This window comes from Papio anubis, chromosome X (genome assembly GCF_008728515.1).
Source record: "Papio anubis isolate 15944 chromosome X, Panubis1.0, whole genome shotgun sequence".
NCBI lineage: Eukaryota > Metazoa > Chordata > Mammalia > Primates > Cercopithecidae > Papio > Papio anubis.
The window spans coordinates 49,479,732-49,498,227 of NC_044996.1; the positions used below are offsets into that span (position 1 = coordinate 49,479,732).

The window sequence follows — 18,496 nt, forward strand, 5'->3', positions numbered from 1 at the left end:
TTTGGATTTTATCTTGAAAGAAATGAGGAGTCATTACTAGCAGTAGTAGTAGTATTTAGTATTAGTATAACTTTTTATTCTAAAATAGTTCAACTCATCAGAAGTTATAAAAATTATAGTATAGACAGCTCCTTTGTACATTTTACTCAGCTTTTTCCAATGATAATAACTTATATAACCACTGTACTTTTTCAAAAAAAAAAAAAAACCTGATATTGGTACAATACTATATTAAGTTGGGGCTTCTCAACCTCAGCACTATTGTCATTTTGGAGCCAATAATTCTTTGTTGTGGGGGATGTCCTGTGCATTGTGGGATATTTAGCAGCACCCCTGGCCTCTACCCACTTGCCAGTAGCAAGCCCCCTTCAACTATAACACCCAAAAATATCTCCAAATATTGTCAAATGCTCCCTTAAGCTCTCTGATTCTCAGTTTTCTTATTTATTTATTTATTTATTTATTTATTTATTTATTTGAGACAGAGTCTTACTCTGTCGCCCAGGCTGGAGTACAGTGGTGCAGTCTCGGGTCACTACAACCTCCGCCTCCCTGGTTCAAGTGATTCTCCTGTGTTAGCCTCCAGAGTAGCTGAAACTACAGGCATGTGCCACCATGCCTACCTAATTTTTGTATTTTTAGTAGAGACAGGGTTTTGCTATGTTTGCTGGGCTGGTCTTGAACTCCTGACCTCAAGTGATCCGCTCACCTCCACCCCCCAAAGTGCTAGGATTACAGGCATGAGCCACTGTGCCTGGCTTCCTCATTTATATAGTGGAAATAATAATGCTGTAAGAATTATGTAAAATAATGTCGTGAAGGCACTTTTTAGTTAGGAGCTGCTATACAAATGGGAAGACCTATTAGCACTTGCCAGCCCTGACTCCCATGTGTCCCCTAGCTCATCTCCAGCCAAACTGAACTATTTGCTGGCCTGTAAGTATGTTCTTTATATTGAGCTATCTGCCTAGACTCCCTTTCCCATCCCTAAATTCTACCCATTGAAATTCTTCTCATAAATTTTTCATGCCCAAAATGCGCTGGTTATAAAAAATAGGGGAGGAAAGGGAAAATCCTAAACATTGGAGAAAATGGCTAATAAATGTATGCCACAGATCTAGCATAGTGCTTGGCACCTATTCATTCATTCATTCATTCAAAAAATATATACTGAAGCCTTGTCAACATAGTAAGACTCATCTCTTAAAAAAAATTAATTAGCCAGGAGGCTGAGGATGGAGAATCGCTTCAGCCCAGGAGTTTATTCTATACTTTCCATTAGTTGTGTTTTGTTTGTTTGTTTGTTTTGAGACAGAGCCTCACTCTGTCACCCAGGCTGGAATGCAATGGCGCAGTCTCAGCTCACTGCAACCTCCACCTCCCGGGTTCAAGTGATTCTCCTGCCTCAGCCTCCCAAGTAGCTGGGATTACAGGCACCCACCACCACAGTTGGCTAATTCTGTATTTTTAGTAGAGACAGGGTTTCACCACATTGGCCAGGCTGGTCTCAAACTCCTGACCTCAGGTGATCTGCCCACCTTGGCCTCCCAAAGTGCTAGGATTACAGGCATGAGCCACCGAGCCCGGCCAATAATTTTTATTTTAATTTTTTAATTTTTTAATTTTTTTGGATTTCTTTTTTTATTATAACTTTAAGTTCCAGGGTACATGTGCACAATGTGCAGGTTTGTTACATATGTATACATGTACCATGTTGGTGTGCTGCACCCATTTACATTAGGTATATCTCCTAATGCTATCCCTCCCCCCTCCCCCCTCCCCACAATAGGCCCCGGTGTGTGATGTTCCCCTTCCCGAGTCCAGGTGATCTCATTTTTCAATTCCCAACTCTGAGTGAGAACATGCGGTGTTTGGTTTTCTGTTCTTGCAATAGTTTGCTGAGAATGATGGTTTCCAGCTGCATCCATGTCCCTACAAAGGACACAAACTCATCCTTTTTAATGGCTGCATAGTATTCCATGGTGTATATGTGCCACATTTTCTTAATCCAGTCTGTCACTGATGAACATTTGGGTTGATTCCAAGTCTTTGCTATTGTGAATAGTGCTGCAATAAACATAGGTGTGCATGTGTCTTTATAGCAGCATGATTTATAATCCTTTGGGTATATACCCAGTAATGGGATGGCTGGGTCAAATGGTATTTCTAGTTCTAGATCCTTGAGGAATCGCCATACTGTTTTCCACAATGGTTGAACTAGTTTACAGTCCCACTAATAGTGTAAAAGTGTTCCTACTTCTCCACATCCTCTCCAGCACCTGTTGTTTCCTGACTTTTGAATGACTGCCATTCAAACTGGTGTGAGATGGTATCCCATTGTGGTTTTGATTTGCATTTCTCTGATGGCAAGTGATGATGACCATTTTTTCATGTGTCTGTTGGCTGTATAAATGTCTTCTTTTGAGAAGTGTCTGTTCATAGCCTTTGCCCACTTTTTGATGGGGTGGTTTGTTTTTTTAACCAAAACAGCCTAGTACTGGTACCAAAACAGAGATATAGACCAACAGAACAGAACAGAGCCCTCAGAAATAATACCACACATCTACAGCCATCTGATCTTTGACAAACCTGACAAAAACAAGAAATGGGGAAAAGATTCCCTATTTAATAAATGGTGCTGGGAAAATTGGCTAGCCATAAGTAGAAAGCTGAAACTGGATCCTTTCCTTACTCCTTATACGAAAAGATGAATTAGAGACTTAAACGTTAGACCTAAAACCATAAAAACCCTAGAAGAAAACCTAGGTAATACCATTCAGGACATAGGCATAGGCAAGGACTTCATGTCTAAAACACCAAAAGCAACAGCAACAAAAGCCAAAATTGACAAATGGGATCTAATTAAACTAAAGAGCTTCTGCATAGCAAAATAAACTACCATCAGAGTGAACAGGCAACCTACAGAATGGGAGAAAATTTTTGCAATCTACTCATCTGACAAAGGGCTAATATCCATAACCTACAAAGAACTCAAACAAATTTACAATAATTTTTAATGTGTAGAAAATACTTATGATATAATGTAAGATTACAGACAGAATATCAGATAGTTATATTGAATATGGTACATATAAAAAATTATAGAAAAAAGAAATTTGTCATTATCATCTATAGATAATCAACAGGTTATGAGTGAGTTTATATTATGTTATTTTTGGCTTCTTTATACTTTCCAAATTCATCACAATAATCATTCATTACTTTTATGATTAGGAGCAAACAAGTAGTTATTTTTTAAAAGTAAAAAAAAAAAAAAAAGGCCAGGCATGGCGGCTCAGGCCTGTAACACCAAGCACTTTTTGAAGTCAAAGCAGGAGGATCACTTGAGGCCAGGAGTTCAACACTAGCTTGGGGAACACAGTGAGACACCATCTCTACAAAAAAAAGAGTTTCTTTAAAAATTAACCAGGCATCATGGCACCTGCCTCCTGCCTGTAGTCCCAGCTATTTGGGAGGCTAAGGTGGCAGGATCACTTGAGCCCAGGGGTTCAAGGTTGCAGTGAGGTATGACTGCACCACTGCACTCCAGCCTGTGTGACAGAGTGAGACTCCATCTCAAAAAAAAAAAAAAAAAAAAAGTGAAAACATATTCTCTACTATACTTTAACATTAATATTGAATTTCACTTCCTTCATATATTTCTGATATATACTGACCTCTTCTTCCTTTGAACTCCCATAGGATTATTTTGCTCCTCTCTTGCATGTGCCTTGTTCCACCTTATATTAAAATATCTTACGGGCTGCTCTGCCTATGGAGTAGCCATTCTTTCATTTCTTTATTTCTCTAACAAACTCGCTTTCACTTAAAAGAAATCTCTTATGTGTTTTCTTTCTCTCCATGCCTTGCTCATGTCTATAGAGTCCTTGTACATAATATGTGGACACTGAATTGGAATACATACACACATACGCACACCAAGATTACCAAGTAAATCCCAGACCGTTCCTGGGAAGAATTTTGCCGCCCCAGAGTTTGCCCTTGGTACTGCCAGAACAGCTGGAAGGAAAGTGAGAGGGCAGGGGCAACAGTGAACACGCTGAGCTAGTTAAATTCTGCAGGAGCCTTCGACTTGGCTAATGCCAACCACGCCTACCCATAGTCCCCATATTTGCCAGCCAATCAACAAATCCTTACTGAATGTCTATTATGTACTCAGTACTGCTTTGAAAATACTAAGAAACATATGAAGTGGAAGGAGTTTGCAATCTAATTAAGGAATGGATACACACATCCGTATACATACATACCGACATATCCATGCATTCATGTCTGCATGTATTTAAAGATAACTCACACACACAAAAGCACTGGTTATAAAAATAAAAGGAAAAGAGAAAATTCTAAACGTTAAACATTGGAGAAAATGGTTAATAAAATTATATGACCGATCTAGCATAGTGCCTGAGGTGATGCGTAATAAGAATCAAATGAATATAGTTCAAACTGCCAAGTGCTGGCCGGGCGCGGTGGCTCAAGCCTGTAATCCCAGCACTTTGGGAGGCCGAGCCGGGCGGATCACGAGGTCAAGAAATCGAGACCATCCTGGCTAACACGGTGAAACCCCGTCTCTACTAAAAAAAAAATACAAAAAACTAGCCGGGCGAGGTGGTGGACGCCTGTAGTCCCAGCTACTCGGGAGGCTGAGGCAGGAGAATGGCGTAAACCCGGGAGGCGGAGCTTGCAGTGAGCTGAGATCTGGCCACTGCACTCCAGCCTGGGCGACAGAGCGAGACTCTGTCTCAAAAAAACAAAACAAAACAAAACAAAAAAAACTGCCAAGTGCTATAACGGCTCAGAACGGCAAGAGTGCTGTGGGCTGGGAAGACTTCCCGCAAGTGATGGGCATTAAGCTAGAACTTGAAATATCTGAAAGCCAGTGGTAATTAGCACATGGCATTTTGCTTTCACCATGAAGTAGACTAAACGCAAATTATTTACCCAGATCATCGCAAGGATCAAGAAGATCACGAAAGGTATCCCTTCTAGAGGATCTGTGCAGAGAATATAGCTGGAGGAAGCAGGTTTTTTGAGGCTTCAGTCCAGCGTACCCTAGTTAGATCAAAGAACTCCTAAGGATGGTGTGTCCAATTCACTCAATAATGATGGTAGCCATTAATAGTAGTCATTCTACAAACTTTCTGGTCACAATAGCAAAGAGATCAAGCAAAATAGAAAGAAAAATCATGGAATTTTATCCTTGACCCCTGGTTACAGCAAAGAAGCCCAATGTCCTAGCCTCTGGACTAGGATTTAGTGTACAAATGATTCGGTTTCATGGAAAAAATCTGAGACGACTGTGGTGTTCCAGGACAGGATAGGGAATGCAAAAATCAATCACTTATTGCTACTTAAAATTATCAGCAGTAACAGATATCTTCAGGCTGTTTTTCCTTCCCTCTTTTCTTCTCTAAGGCTAGGAATAAATACGTAAATAGCCTCAGCGACTTTTCCTCTTCTTCCATCAGTGCAGACACTATCTCGAGTCTGAAGGGGCCGGGGACACTGGCTCACGCCTGTAATCCCAGCTCTTTGGGAGGCCAAGGTGGGTGGATCGCTTAGAGCTCAGGAGTTCAAAACCAGCCTGGGCAACATGAAGAGACCCTGTCTCCAAAAAAAAAAAAAAAAAAAATATATATATATATATATATATATATATACGCGCACACACACACACACACACACATATATATATACATACACAAAAAATTAGCCAGCCATGGTGACGCGCACCTGTAGTCCCAGCAACTCAGGAGGCTGAAGTGGGAGGATCGCTTGAGCCCAGGAGGTAGAGGCTGCAGTGAGTCATGATAGTATCACTGCACTCCAGCCTGGGTGACCGAGCAAGACCTTGTTTGGAAAAAAAATAAAAAGAGTCTGAAGGAAACAGAGAACTGTGGTTCTCCCAAAGGTGGGTATAAGAAGCCTCCATGTGCCCCTTACATCTTTAAGAAGTAATACCAGTTTTTTTAAAAGCCATAGTGTTGGCTTCTGCACGAATAATTTATTCATGGCATTGAATAAAAAGATATAACATGGCTGGATGCAGTGGCTCACACCTGTAATCCCAGCACTTTGGGAGGCCAAGGAGGGTGGATCTCCTGAGGTCAGGAGTTCGAGACCAGCTTGACCAACATGGCGAAACCCATCTCTATTAAAAATACAAAAAGTTAGCTGGGCGTGGTAGTGGGCACCTATAATCCCAGCTACTTGGGAAGCTGAGGCAGGAGAATCACTTGAACCTGGGAGGCAGAGGTTGCAGTGAGCTACGATGGCGCCATTGAACCCTAGTCTGGGCAACAAGAACAAAACCCCGCCTCAAAAAAACAGATATCACCTCACTGATGTTTCATCAGAAGTCACCCCACTCTTGCTGCCAGTTGTGGTGAATAATCAGAGATGGACTGTAGGGTCTTTGGGCAAAGGACTGAAAAAATTTTCCTCACTACAGAGTGCCCTTATAGGCAGAAGAAAGAATCAGAAAGCACATAGGGCTGTGAATGGGCTGCCACTCACCTTAAGGAACAGAGAGCTCCTCTACCCTACCCATACCACTGACCACACCTGGGACAGGTGACCCTCACTTGCAGCAGAAACGTAATCTATGAACATGAAACGTCCATAATATTACAGTTCTCTTGACTGTAAGGGTCTCTAGAAAACATCTAGAGATTGCCCCAGTTTACAGGCCAGAATAAAGATCTCTGGTTTAGGGCCGGGCTCAGTGGCTGACACCTGTAATCCCAGCACTTTTGGAGGCCGAGGCAGGCAGATCACGAGGTCAGTAGTTCGAGATCATCCTGGCCAATATGGTGAAACCCCATCTCTACTAAAAATACAAAAATTAGCCGGGTGTAGTGGTGCGCCTGTAGTCCCAGCTACTCGGGAGACTGAGGCAGAAAAATCGCTTGAACCCTGGAAGTGGAGGTTGCAGTGAGCCGAGATCACACCACTGCACTCCAGCCTGGGCGACAGAGCAAGATTCCATTAAAAAAAAAAAAAAATCTCTGGTCTGTCATTAGTTCATTTACAAAGAGGATATTGCCTGGCAGAAGGAATTCTCATAAGTGGAATAGTTTAATATGAAATTTCATTTTGAATATTACGTCCCTACTGTAAAGCATCAGAGCCTGCATCAGCCAGCTAGCCCTCAGCCAGGGCAAAGCAGGCAGGTGTGCCATCTCGGTGTGGTAGTGCCAAAGCCACACCTAGGGCACCCTGAGCCTCTGTATGGGACAGCAACTTCAGATATAAAAAGAGCCAATAGGCCGGGCGCAGTGGTTCACGCCTGTAATCCCAACACTTTGGGAAGCCAAGGCAGGCAGATCACCTGAGGTCAGGAGTTCAAGACCAGCCTGGCTAACATGGTGAAACCTCGTCTCTACTAAAAATACAAAAATGAGCTGGGCGTGATGGTGGATGCCTGTAGTCCCATCTATTCGGGAGGCTAAGGCAGGAAAATTGCTTGAACCCGGGAGGTGGAAGTTGCAGTGAGCCGAGATCGCACCACTGCATTCCAGCCTGGGCGACAGAGTGAGACTCCGTCTCAAAAACAAACAAACAAACAAACACACACACAAAAAAGCCAATAAGCAGATTAAAAGAAGCTCAATAGCTCAAAATCATTAGTCATTAGAATAATGCAAATCAAAACAATAATGAGACACCACTTCATACCTACTAGGATGGATTTGATAAAAACAAAAACCTGGAAAATAAGTGTTGGCAAGGATGTGAAGAAATTGTAAACCTCCTGTACTGCTGGTGGGAACGTAAAATGGTACAGCTGCTGTGGAAAACAATGTAGTAGTTCCTCAGAAAGTTCAACATAGAATTTCCATATGATTCGGCCCTTTTGCTCCTAGGTATATGCTCAAAAGATTGAAAAACAGGTATTCAAACAAAACTTGTACATGAATGCTCATAGCAGCACTACTCACAATCATCAAAAGGTGAAAACAACACAAATGCCCATCGATTGATGGATCTATAACCAAAATGTGGTACAGCTTATACAGTGGATTTTTATTCAGACATAAAAAGGAGTGAAGTGCTGACACATGCTACAATATGAATGAACCTCAAAAACACTATGCTAAGTGAAAGAAACCAGACATAATTGGACACATACTGTATGATTCCACTTACATGAAATATCCAGAATAGGAAAATCCATAGAGCTAGTACATTACTGGTTACCAGGGCCCACAGAGAGGGAGAGAATGAGGAATGACTGGTATTGGTTACAGGCTTCCTTTATAGGGTGTTAAAAACGTTCTGAAATTAGATAATTGTGATGGTTGTACAGCACTGTGACCATACTAGAAATCACTGAATAGCACACTTAATTTTAAAAATCATGGTAGTTACCATTCCACAGCATGTTCTCTCTACAAAGCATCATTCTAAGAAGCTAGCTCAAATCCAAGGTCCATTACTTACAAGCTGCATGCCTTTAGGTAAATTAACCTCTCTGCGACTCAATAACATCATCTGTAAAATGCGGATAAGAGTATTTACCTCCATAAGGTTATGAGGGTTAAATGTGTTAATATTTAATCTTACTTTGAACAGCACTTTGTACATATTAACAGTATATATCGAATAGTAAGAATTAGCTAAGTGTTAGCTATTATCATTTCAATTAATCCTCACAACAATTCCATGAAGTAGGTGCTTTCCATTATTCCCATTTTACAGATGAGAAAACTAAGGCACAAGGAGATTATGCAACCCACCAAGTTACTTATTTAGCAAACGGCAAGCAAAGCCAGCAGTCTGGCTTCAGGGTCCCTGCTTCTCAACTATTGCTGTGCTTGACATAAATCTGGTATATGTAAATCTGGCGTTCATAAATCTTGAATTCATAGCTATTTTTGCCTAGGATGAGATTTAATTAGGTATTTAAGGTTTTCAAAAAGTAAATCAATTTAAGTAAGCGTGTTAAGTAAATATCGTCCTCTCTGGTACCCAGATACGACAAAACTTGCAAAGGGACACTTGAATGACTGAGGTTTAGAAAACATTGGTAAACCATGGAAATCTAAGATGTGACAGAACACACCCATACTGTTACCAATTATACTAGGTAGGCTACTGCACACCTTGATTAAACCCTGTACGGATTTCTTGTGTGATATAACACCCCAGGCAAAAATTGTTCGCCAGGTATGGAGCCCAAAGAGAAGAAGGCCTGCAGACTCAGCAGGAGCCAGCCTTAGGAGGAAATGTCTTGCTTAAAATCAGAAAGGCTGTAGGGTTGTAACCCTTGAAATCTTTTTGCAAGTGAATATGAGGCAGGAGGACTTATTAATTAGACACTGTAGTCGAAGTGCCCTAGGCCCATCGCACTTTTAGGGGACTGTGAAAATGTCTTAACTGACTGGGCGCGGTGGCTCACGCCTGTAATCCCAGCACTTTGGGAGGCCAAGGAGGCAGGACCGCTTGAGCCCAGGCGTTAGAGACCAGCCTGAACTACATAGAGAGAGCTCGTCTCTACTAAAAACAACAAAAAAAAATTTTGCCGAGAGCAGTGTCCGGCGTGCCTGTAGTACAAGCTATTTGGGAGGATCGCTTGAGCGGGGGAGATAAAAGCTGCCCTGAGCCCTGAGGGCATCACTGCACTCCAGCCTGGGCGACAGACCGAGACTCTGTCTCAGGAAAAGAAAAGAAAAGAAAAGATCTTAATTTCTTTTAAAATCATAAGAAAAAATTAATATAATCCATCCCAAATTATATTCATCCTTATACCAACACAGCTGTAAAATATAATTTTTTTTCTTAATGGAGGAAGGGGCCCAGGAAGGCAAAAATGCCTAGGACCCACGAAAGTCATAATGTGGCCCCGACATGAGGGTGAGAGTGAGGGTGAGCCTCATTACCTCTCCCTCCTGACCAGGTCTTCCAGACACCAGCTCAGCAACTAATGCATGCAGTATCCTGTCCTGTTAATATCCTCTCCGTATTGAGCAAACGTGAAGTGGTGGGCTGGGGGAACCCAGAAGTGCTGGATCCCAACCCTGTGGTTTAGGGACATCCAGCCGAGGCCCTGGAGCAAGGGGAAGAGGCCTGAACTAGTGTGCAAAAGAAGGAGAAGACCCCTCACACCCAGGAATTGTAAAGGTTATGTCTCCCCCAAACGCCACCTCCTCCTACTCTTACCTGAAATCCCACTATTATTTACTTGTTTGAATTAAGACAGCCATAATATAGTGAAAAGTGCACACATTTTGTAGTTAAAACTGGCATGTATTGCCAATGGCAAGTTGCCTGGCTCTTTGGGGCCCAGTCTTCTGTATTTTTTTAAAAAATGGGGGATGATAATGGTGGTTATCAAGGTGAAAGTAAGATAAATCATGTACAGTGCCAAGCATAGGGCCCATTATTAGCAGGCTTTTAAAAAATTTTTTTTAATTATTTTTATTTTTTGAGACAGGGTCTACTGTCGTCCAGGCTGGAGTGCAGTATCCTGATCATGGCTCACTGCAGCCTTGACGTCCCGGGCTCAAGCGATCCTTCCACCTCAGCCTTCCTAGTAACAGTCTACAGAGCTATTTTTATAATATTACGGATATTAACACGTCCTGGGGAACCTGCAAACACTTATTGGAGGGAGAACCATATAGCCTTCAATCATAGCCCGGCCTTTTAAATATGATACATCACTGGGGAGCAAGAATTCAGGAAGACAGTTCCAGAAAAGCAGAGGGGGGAGGAGGAAGAACGGGTAGTGGGGAAGGCGGGAACTCTCCCAGGTCCACAGCACAAGCCCGGGGAATACGCGCGCTTTAGGAGCCTGCAGAACGGGCTTCTGCAAAGTGCGCTGCAATAAGAAGCACAGCAACCTAGCACAGCAGACGTTGCAAGTACCGCGCATCAAAAGACGGGGCCCCTGTAGTGTAAGCATTCTTGGATGCACTACGCACTTAGCAGATTTCTATACTTGCACTCTGACATAAGTTCATTACTGAAAATCTTAAGTCTTTGGAGCTTTCTCAAAAAGCACGTTGGGTTTCTTGCAGCGTGCACCTGAGCAGCGGACTGCTCTTCAAACTCAGCCCCAAATTCCCGCTCCCGGAATGCACGGTGGGTTCTGAATTCAAAAATCCAGAGCAAGCAGCCTTCTAGCCAATCATTGCACCTTATCACTATCCTGACTTTGGCGCGAACTGTACAGAACTAGATAGTCCTATCCATTTGTCACCAATTTCTAGTAGGGGAGAGTCGTTCTCAGAACCCAACTGCATGGTAGACTAACAAGTTCACTTTTGCATGTTTGGGCTGCTGAACGCTCCGCGCTTTCTTCAACGCCATCTCTGGGTCTTTTCCGTGGGGGAAGCAAAGGGCATTGCTCCACCCAAGTGCTGCGAGGTAAAGAGGGTTGGGCGGAGGAACACTGCCAAAATACCTCTCCACAAGCTAGTGTGAGGTCTCAACCCACCCCCTCGCCCCCAAATCGGCTTTCACAACCCAGTCGCTTTTTCCAATCCCGGTCTCCGCTCAAGTTGGAAGTAGTTAGTTAAGCGGCAACTTGGAGCTACTGTTCCCCGCACAGCATGCTCACTACCTGCACCATGCTTGCGCACGCTCGCCCTATTTTTTGTACGCCCTGGACACGAATGCGTCCCCACGGGGTCGCACTCACAACTAGATGTACTGTGAATGCTAATAGGGGGCGTTTAACCGACGCGTGTGCGTACGCTTTGAACCTGCGGAAGGCACCGTACCGCTATATAGGGCGCGCAAGTGCCAGACGGCGCCAGAAAGAGGTCCCGGCGCCAGAAAAGCGCTCGCCCGAGCCATTGGTCCCAGAGCCAGTTCCAACCCCGGGATCGCCGCGGAGCCCGCGCAGAGTCTGCAGAAGTGCACGGCTTTATCGACAGCACTTGAAGCATGGAGTCTCTTCGCGAGTACACCAACAGTGATATGGGCTACCGCAGCCTGGCAGTCGGCGAGGACATAGAAGAAGTGAATGGTTAGTGCTTGGACAGGGACAGGAGCTTTCGCGAACTCCAAAAGAGGAATTTTTCCCTGGGAGAGGCGAGCAGACGGCACGCTGCGCGGCTGTCGCAGTTGCTCTTCCATAGCGGGTCCCCTGCCTCCTCCAGCCCTCGCGCCGTGGGCTCCAACGCCCTGGGGTCTCTCTTTTGCTTTCCTCCCTTCCCAGATGAGAAACTTACCGTGACCTCGCTGATGGCAAGGGGAGAGGACGAGGAGAATGCACGGTCCGAACCTGAGTACGGAGCAGAAGCAGAAAACAACGTTGGCACGGTGGGGTTCGTCCCCTCGGACGACCAAGACCGTGAGGGTGGCGGTGGCCACGAGCCGGAGCAACAGCAGGAGCCGCCCCTGCCCGAGCCGGAGCAACAGCAGGAGGAGCCGCCCCTGCTCCAGCCGAAGCAAGAGCAGGAGGAGCCGCCCCAGGCAACCGTGGAAGGGCCACAGCCGGCGGAGGGGCCACAAACCGCTGAGGGGCCACAGCCCCCAGAGAGGAAACGCCGCCGCCGCACCGCGTTCACCCAGTTTCAGCTGCAGGAGCTGGAGAACTTTTTCGATGAAGCTCAATACCCCGACGTTGTGGCGCGGTAAGTGGCTTGCCCCGGAGGCGCCCAGTTCATCCCGAGACCCTTTCACTCTCCTCCCGAGCCAAAAGCCACGTACGGGGCTCACGGGCGCTGGCTCCGCCCTTGCTTTTTGAGGGATGTGGGGGGCGGGGCGCGGAGGATGTAAAAGACTGGGGCGGGACTAGGGTAAAGCGAGTGAGGCAGGGTCCGATCCCGCCTTTATTTAAAATTTTGGCAGTTTGCTCATCATGGGTTGTTTTTGCATTAATTTTGATACGTTTTAATATTGCATTAAAATAGTATTGAGTTTTTAAGCGCCATTTATCTTGTGCGCGCGTGGCGAGCGCCTCACTCTTTTCGCTCTAGTAACCGCCCTGCCACGTGGAGCGCACTTTTACAACCAGGAGGCGGACTTTTGAGCTTTCGGTAGCCAGAGACCCCTTTCCTTCGCTAGCCTCTTCGGAGCCCTCCTCGTACCGGCCCCCGTAGTGTACGAAGGGGCAGGCCTTTTCTGGCCAGGCTGGAATTGGGGGCGGGGGTCACCTGGACAGGTCAGAGTAGGGTTTAGGGGACCTTTCTGGCTTCGTTGCACTTAGCCTTCGCCCGGCAAAGAGCAAGAAAGAATTTCCCGAGGGCGTGCTTGGCCGATGTGGTTTGGAGTTTACTCCCTGAGAGTTCACCTCTCCCTTTTACAATAAACAGAAATACTGTGGTTCAATACAGCGCTTTAAAGGTGTTTTGGCATTTCATTTTTTTTTTTTTTTCACGGACGGACTTCCCAAGGAAAGATTTCCAGGGTTGTTGTCTGCTGTTTCAAAAACAGAAGAATTGAGTCATATTCAGCTAACAAACCATCGGGCGCTTTTACATATATTCCCTTTTTCTATCTTATTTAACAGCAAAGTCGTTCATGGGAAAAACTTCCCTAAAGCGAGTCCCAACCGTATTAGGGAGGTGCACTGGGAGGTGGGGGAAAACTGCATTGGGAGGTGGGGGATAGAAATAATGTACATTCATATACACACACACACACACACACATATATACACACACACACACACACACACACACATATATATATATATATATATTTTTTTTTTTTTTTTTTTTGAGACGGAGTCTCACTCTGTGGCCCAGGCTGGAGAGCAGTGGCGTGATCTCTCCTGGCTGCAACCTCCGCCTCCCGGGTTCAAACGATTCTCCTGCCTCAGCCTCCCGAGTAGCTGAGATTAAAGGCATGCACTACCATGCCTGGCTAATTTTTGTATTTTTAGTAGAGACAGGGTTTCACCATGCTGGCAAGGCTGGTCTCGAACTCCTGACCTCAGCACCGTCTTCGGCCTCCCAAAGTGCTGGGATTACTGGCGTAAGCCACTGCACCCAGCCACATTCATATTTCATTTTATCCACAACTCCAAATACTGAATATTTGTAATTTTCTTCCCTAAGAGAAAGACTTGCAGCACGCCTGAATTTGACTGAAGACAGAGTGCAGGTCAGTAAATCTTGAAAAAGCAATTTGGCAGGACAGCCATTCTAAAGCATGCTTTAGGTTTTGTCCTGGACATTCTCAAGTTTGTGTTTTTTGTTGTCTTTTCCATGGTTGGCAAATAAGTTTTGAACAGTAGGGGCTTTGGTGGTAGAAAATAGGATATGTAAACTTCAGATTATGGAAATTGCTCATTAACAGAGGAAATATGATTTTCTAAAGAAAAAAATGACTGTTCTCCTATCTCTATCGGTATCTGTCTTTCCTTCCATATAGTGTATGCACATGTGTATGTACATATATACATTTACACATATATGCACATGTATACACATACATACATACATATATTCCAATAAATAAGATTAACCTTCTTCTAACACTGGTATTCTCTAGGGAGAATGTTAGTTTTCCCTAAAGGATTACTTCTATATGGAGTCATGTTCGGAGCTCAATCTGACCTCAGAAGTAGTCAAATTAATGCACAGAAGAACTGAGTTTTATAAGAAAGTTCAACTGTACTAAATTATTTAAAATATTTAAAACCAAGCACAAGCACTTAGCTAAATGAGTGAATTTATATTTAGGCATTGGGATGAAGGAGTAATTCACACACAGAACACAGTACTTAAGTAGAGAGTGGCGGACCTAAGTTTTAATTTTTTTGGAAGATTTTGATGTCAGCCTGAAAACATTGCTAACGTATTGCAATTAAGTGGTAATGGGGGAAACATTCGTAAGCTTTGGAAAACTGTCTTTAAAAAATGAAACAAAGAAAAAGAAAGAAGAATTTGAATAAAGTCCCCTTACCTAAGAAGGATGGAAAGCTTAGAGAAGAATTGTATACAGTCAAAAACATGCATTGCAGATGTCACACAAATTCAACTTTATGAAACTACCAAATGCATAAGAGATTGTTCACTTTTTGTAAACACCTTAGAAAAAACATCTTAGATGTTTTATTCTTTTTGGTGGTATTATTTTGAAAAGGTGGGTTTTCTGGAATTTGATTGATTGGGGGGGTGTCTCGATTCAGGCAAGATTCTTACCTGTGTTGATTTAAAATACCTTTTCATTTACTCAGGCAGTAACGACTAATTTTGCAGGTCACGAGATCAAAAGTTGACTGTTTAAAATTACAGAAGACCATAGCTGCATCAAGGAAGTATTTGCAAAAAAAAAAAAAAAGTTAGAATGGGCTTATTAGCTTTGCCTCAGGGTGTGTGTGTGAGTGCAGTGATGGAAATGCACTGCACGCCTGTGGGTGTGATGTCTGGAAAAGCAGTCCAACAAAGCAGACCACTGAATGCTGGAGTCCTGATGTGCCACAGGCCTAGCCTCAGGTTGGGATGACGTATCCTCTGCCTTCTCAGGGAAGCAAGGTAAACTCAGAGGAAAAGAAAAAAGGTTTGTTGACCTGCTTTTTTTCCCTCCCAGGGTTTACATAGGCCTCTCAATGGATTTCTGAAGGAAGAAAGAGCCAGAAAATACAAAGAAGGAAAAAAGACAATAATCTCATCTATTTCCAAATTCTACAGCATGAATTTCCCTAAAGACACTTTTAATAGACACTCCCCTCCTTTTCTTTGCAAATATAGTATACTTATTTTATGAAATCAGTATTGAGAATACAGACCCAATATGGGCCCATACCAAAATTTGCCGTCTGTTGGCTTCAGTTATGTTTAAGCAGGGGTGACCACTAGCACATCTGAGCCCACCCCTCCCTCACTCCTCTAAGATATTTCATCAATAAGAAAATAACTTCACCTGTTGCAGTTTAAAGTCTCAATGGCATATAGAATTGCATGTCATGTTTTTTTCTATTATGACGTTAGCTGTTCAAAATACTAAACCAATTCATTTTTCCCCTCTGAAGGTTTGGTTTCAGAACAGAAGAGCCAAGTGGAAACGAAATCAGAGGGTGCTCATGTTGAGAAACATTGCTGCCGCCGCCCTGGCCCGCCCTACGGAGGTGTTCTTGGGTGGCCCCTATAATGCCACTCCTTCTCTGGATCCTGCTTTGTGTGTTCATCTGGTGCCACAACTACCAAGACCACCTGTGCCACCTATGCCACCCAGGCCACCCATGGTCCCTATGCAACCCAGGCCACCCATGGCACCTATGCCACCCGGGCCACCCATGGCACCTGTGCCACCCAGGCCACCCATGGTCCCTATGCAACCCAGGCCACCCATGGTGCGTATGCCACCCAGGCCACCCATGGCACCTGTGCCAACCGGGCCACCCATGGTGCCTATGCCACCCAGGCCACCCATGGCACCTGTGCCACCCAGGCCACCTATGGCACCTATGCCACCCAGGCCACCTGTGCCTCGTATTGGCCTGGCTCCTGTACGCATCACATGGGCCCCTGTCATCAATAGTTATTATGCAGGTCCCTTTTTCTAAAGTAAGGTCTTCATGACAGTTTTTCCAAAGTTCTTTCCTGCCAGATAGAAATTGTGCACAGCACAGCATCAAGTAATTCGTTAGATACTTGTTAAATGAAATGGATAGATGAACAAAGTTGACGAATGCCCTGTTATTTTTGTAGGCCACATGATGGTAGTATTTTCAATAAAGATGTGACTTAACAGTACGTTGGTTTTGGATGCCAATTGGGGTCAGTAGAATACGGATGGGAATTGCTAAGGGAATGCAATTTGAGTAGAATGGTGAAGAGGCCTCTTCTCATCAGGTAATATCCCTGAGTCACCATCATTATGTCCTGCACATCACAGAGCTTGCCAAGTGCCCGTGATGGATTTACATTGACCCATACATTTTCCTTCCACATTTCCCCCTACCCCATCCTCAACCCTCCACCCTGCCCCACTGGGAACATATAAATGTGCGGGATAGGAAGGGGTGAGTCTAGTGAGACAACAGTGCGTTTCCAGGGAGGGCCACGTTCCATTCATGCTAAGGAGCTCAGGCTAAATCATGAACTCTGAGAGAAACTTACTGAGGGGCTACTCACAGAGCCTTGAGGGAACAGGACAGCTAAATGTGCATCTAGTACTCTCCAAATTCTGCTCCCTGCCCTTTTTATTATTATTATTATTTTGACAGGTCTCTCTCTGTCACCCAGGCTGGAGTGCAGTTACATGATCATAACTCATTGCACCCTCGAACTCCTAGACTCAAGCGATCCTCCTGCCTCAGCCTCCTGAGTAGCTGGGACTCCAGGTGCACCACCAGGCCTGGCTAGTTTCTGTTGTATATTTGGTAGAGATAGGGGTCTCACTGCAGTGCGGAGGGTGATCTCAAACTCCTGTTCTCGAGCGATCCTCCTGCCTCCAGCCTCCCAAAGTGCTGGGATTACAGGTGTGAGCCACTACACGCAGCCTGCCCTCCACTTTGTGGAGGAGATAGAGGAATAGGAACTATTCTGGTCCAGAGGTTCTGCAACTTCAAGGGAGACACAAGAAGGGGCTCCATCAAGACCAGAAAGAGGTGCTCTCTCTTTTCTTCACCAGTAGGCCAGGAGAACCTGTTACTGTAGCTTCCCCAGCTAAGAAGTGGGCAGTTACACCTTCCAGTATATTTTTCACCTTCAACATCTTTGAGAGAATCCTGGTTCCTGCCAATTAAATTGAAAGGGAAACTTTTGGTTTAATGCTGCTCAAAGCAAGAGATGGTCGGTGAGCAATGTTCCAGAATAATCACTCATTGAAAAGCGGTCAGACCTTTGCTATGCCTGCAATCTTTACACAAATCTGCTTCAGTAGGAAGCAATAAAAACCAAAATGGAGGAGGGGGAGGAAGCCAAGCCCACTATTTTTTAAACATTGAACTTTTTCTTAGAGCTTTTACTTTTGAGCAATTTCTAGCCATTTGCAGTAATTTTATGAACACATTTTATGCTATGAAATGATTGCAATGGCTTCAGATAAGGGTGTCATACCAGAATTTCTTCTCGCAGGAGGTGGGCTGGAGGGGGTTATCAAAGACAAGTTTCACAGCAGTTACATACTCCCAGTTTGAAGGGCGGCTCTGTTTTCTCAGAAAACCATACTTTTTTTTTTTTTTTGCAGTGTTGCCTGATACTTTTTTTTTTTTTTTTTTTTTTTGAGACAGAGTTTCGCTGTTGTTGCCCAGGCTGGGGTGCAGTGGAGAGACCTGGGCTCACTGCAACCTTCGCCTCCCAGGCTCAAGTGAGTCTCCTGCCTCATCCTCCCAAATAGCTGGAACTACAGCCGCCTGCCACCATGCCCGGCTAATTTTTTGTATTGTTAGTGTAGACGGGCTTTGACCATGTTGGCCAGGCTGGTCTCAAACCCTGACCTCAGGTGATCCACCCCCGCCTCGGCCTCCCAAAGTGTTTGGATTACAGGCGTGAGCCACCACGCCCGGCCTGCCTGATACTTTTTATTCCTTTCTTCTCTCCCTTCACACATAAGGATGTCAAGCATTAGC

General features: G+C 44.4%; 1 protein-coding gene across 1 annotated transcript; it reads left to right on the forward strand.

The window, feature by feature from the left end:
• Positions 1–10,487: 10,487 nt before the first annotated feature.
• ESX1 (ESX homeobox 1) lies at positions 10,488–16,676 on the forward strand. The gene is made up of 4 exons (XM_003918078.5): positions 10,488–11,995; positions 12,188–12,605; positions 14,034–14,079; positions 15,953–16,676. Exons 1-4 carry the CDS (start codon positions 11,914–11,916, stop codon positions 16,484–16,486), a joined length of 1,080 nt encoding a protein of 359 aa, XP_003918127.2. The 5' UTR covers positions 10,488–11,913; the 3' UTR covers positions 16,487–16,676.
• Positions 16,677–18,496: the final 1,820 nt, after the last annotated feature.

What these genes read in the sequence shown, in the direction of transcription:
- ESX1 (XM_003918078.5), top strand. Translation starts at nt 11,914, where the DNA reads ATGGAGTCTCTTCGCGAGTACACCAACAGTGATATGGGCTACCGCAGC. An exon ending in GGACATAGAAGAAGTGAATG is followed by an intron (nt 11,996 to 12,187) that starts GTTAGTGCTTGG and finishes CTCCCTTCCCAG; the next exon opens with ATGAGAAACTTACCGTGACC. An exon ending in TGACTGAAGACAGAGTGCAG is followed by an intron (nt 14,080 to 15,952) that starts GTCAGTAAATCT and finishes TCCCCTCTGAAG; the next exon opens with GTTTGGTTTCAGAACAGAAG.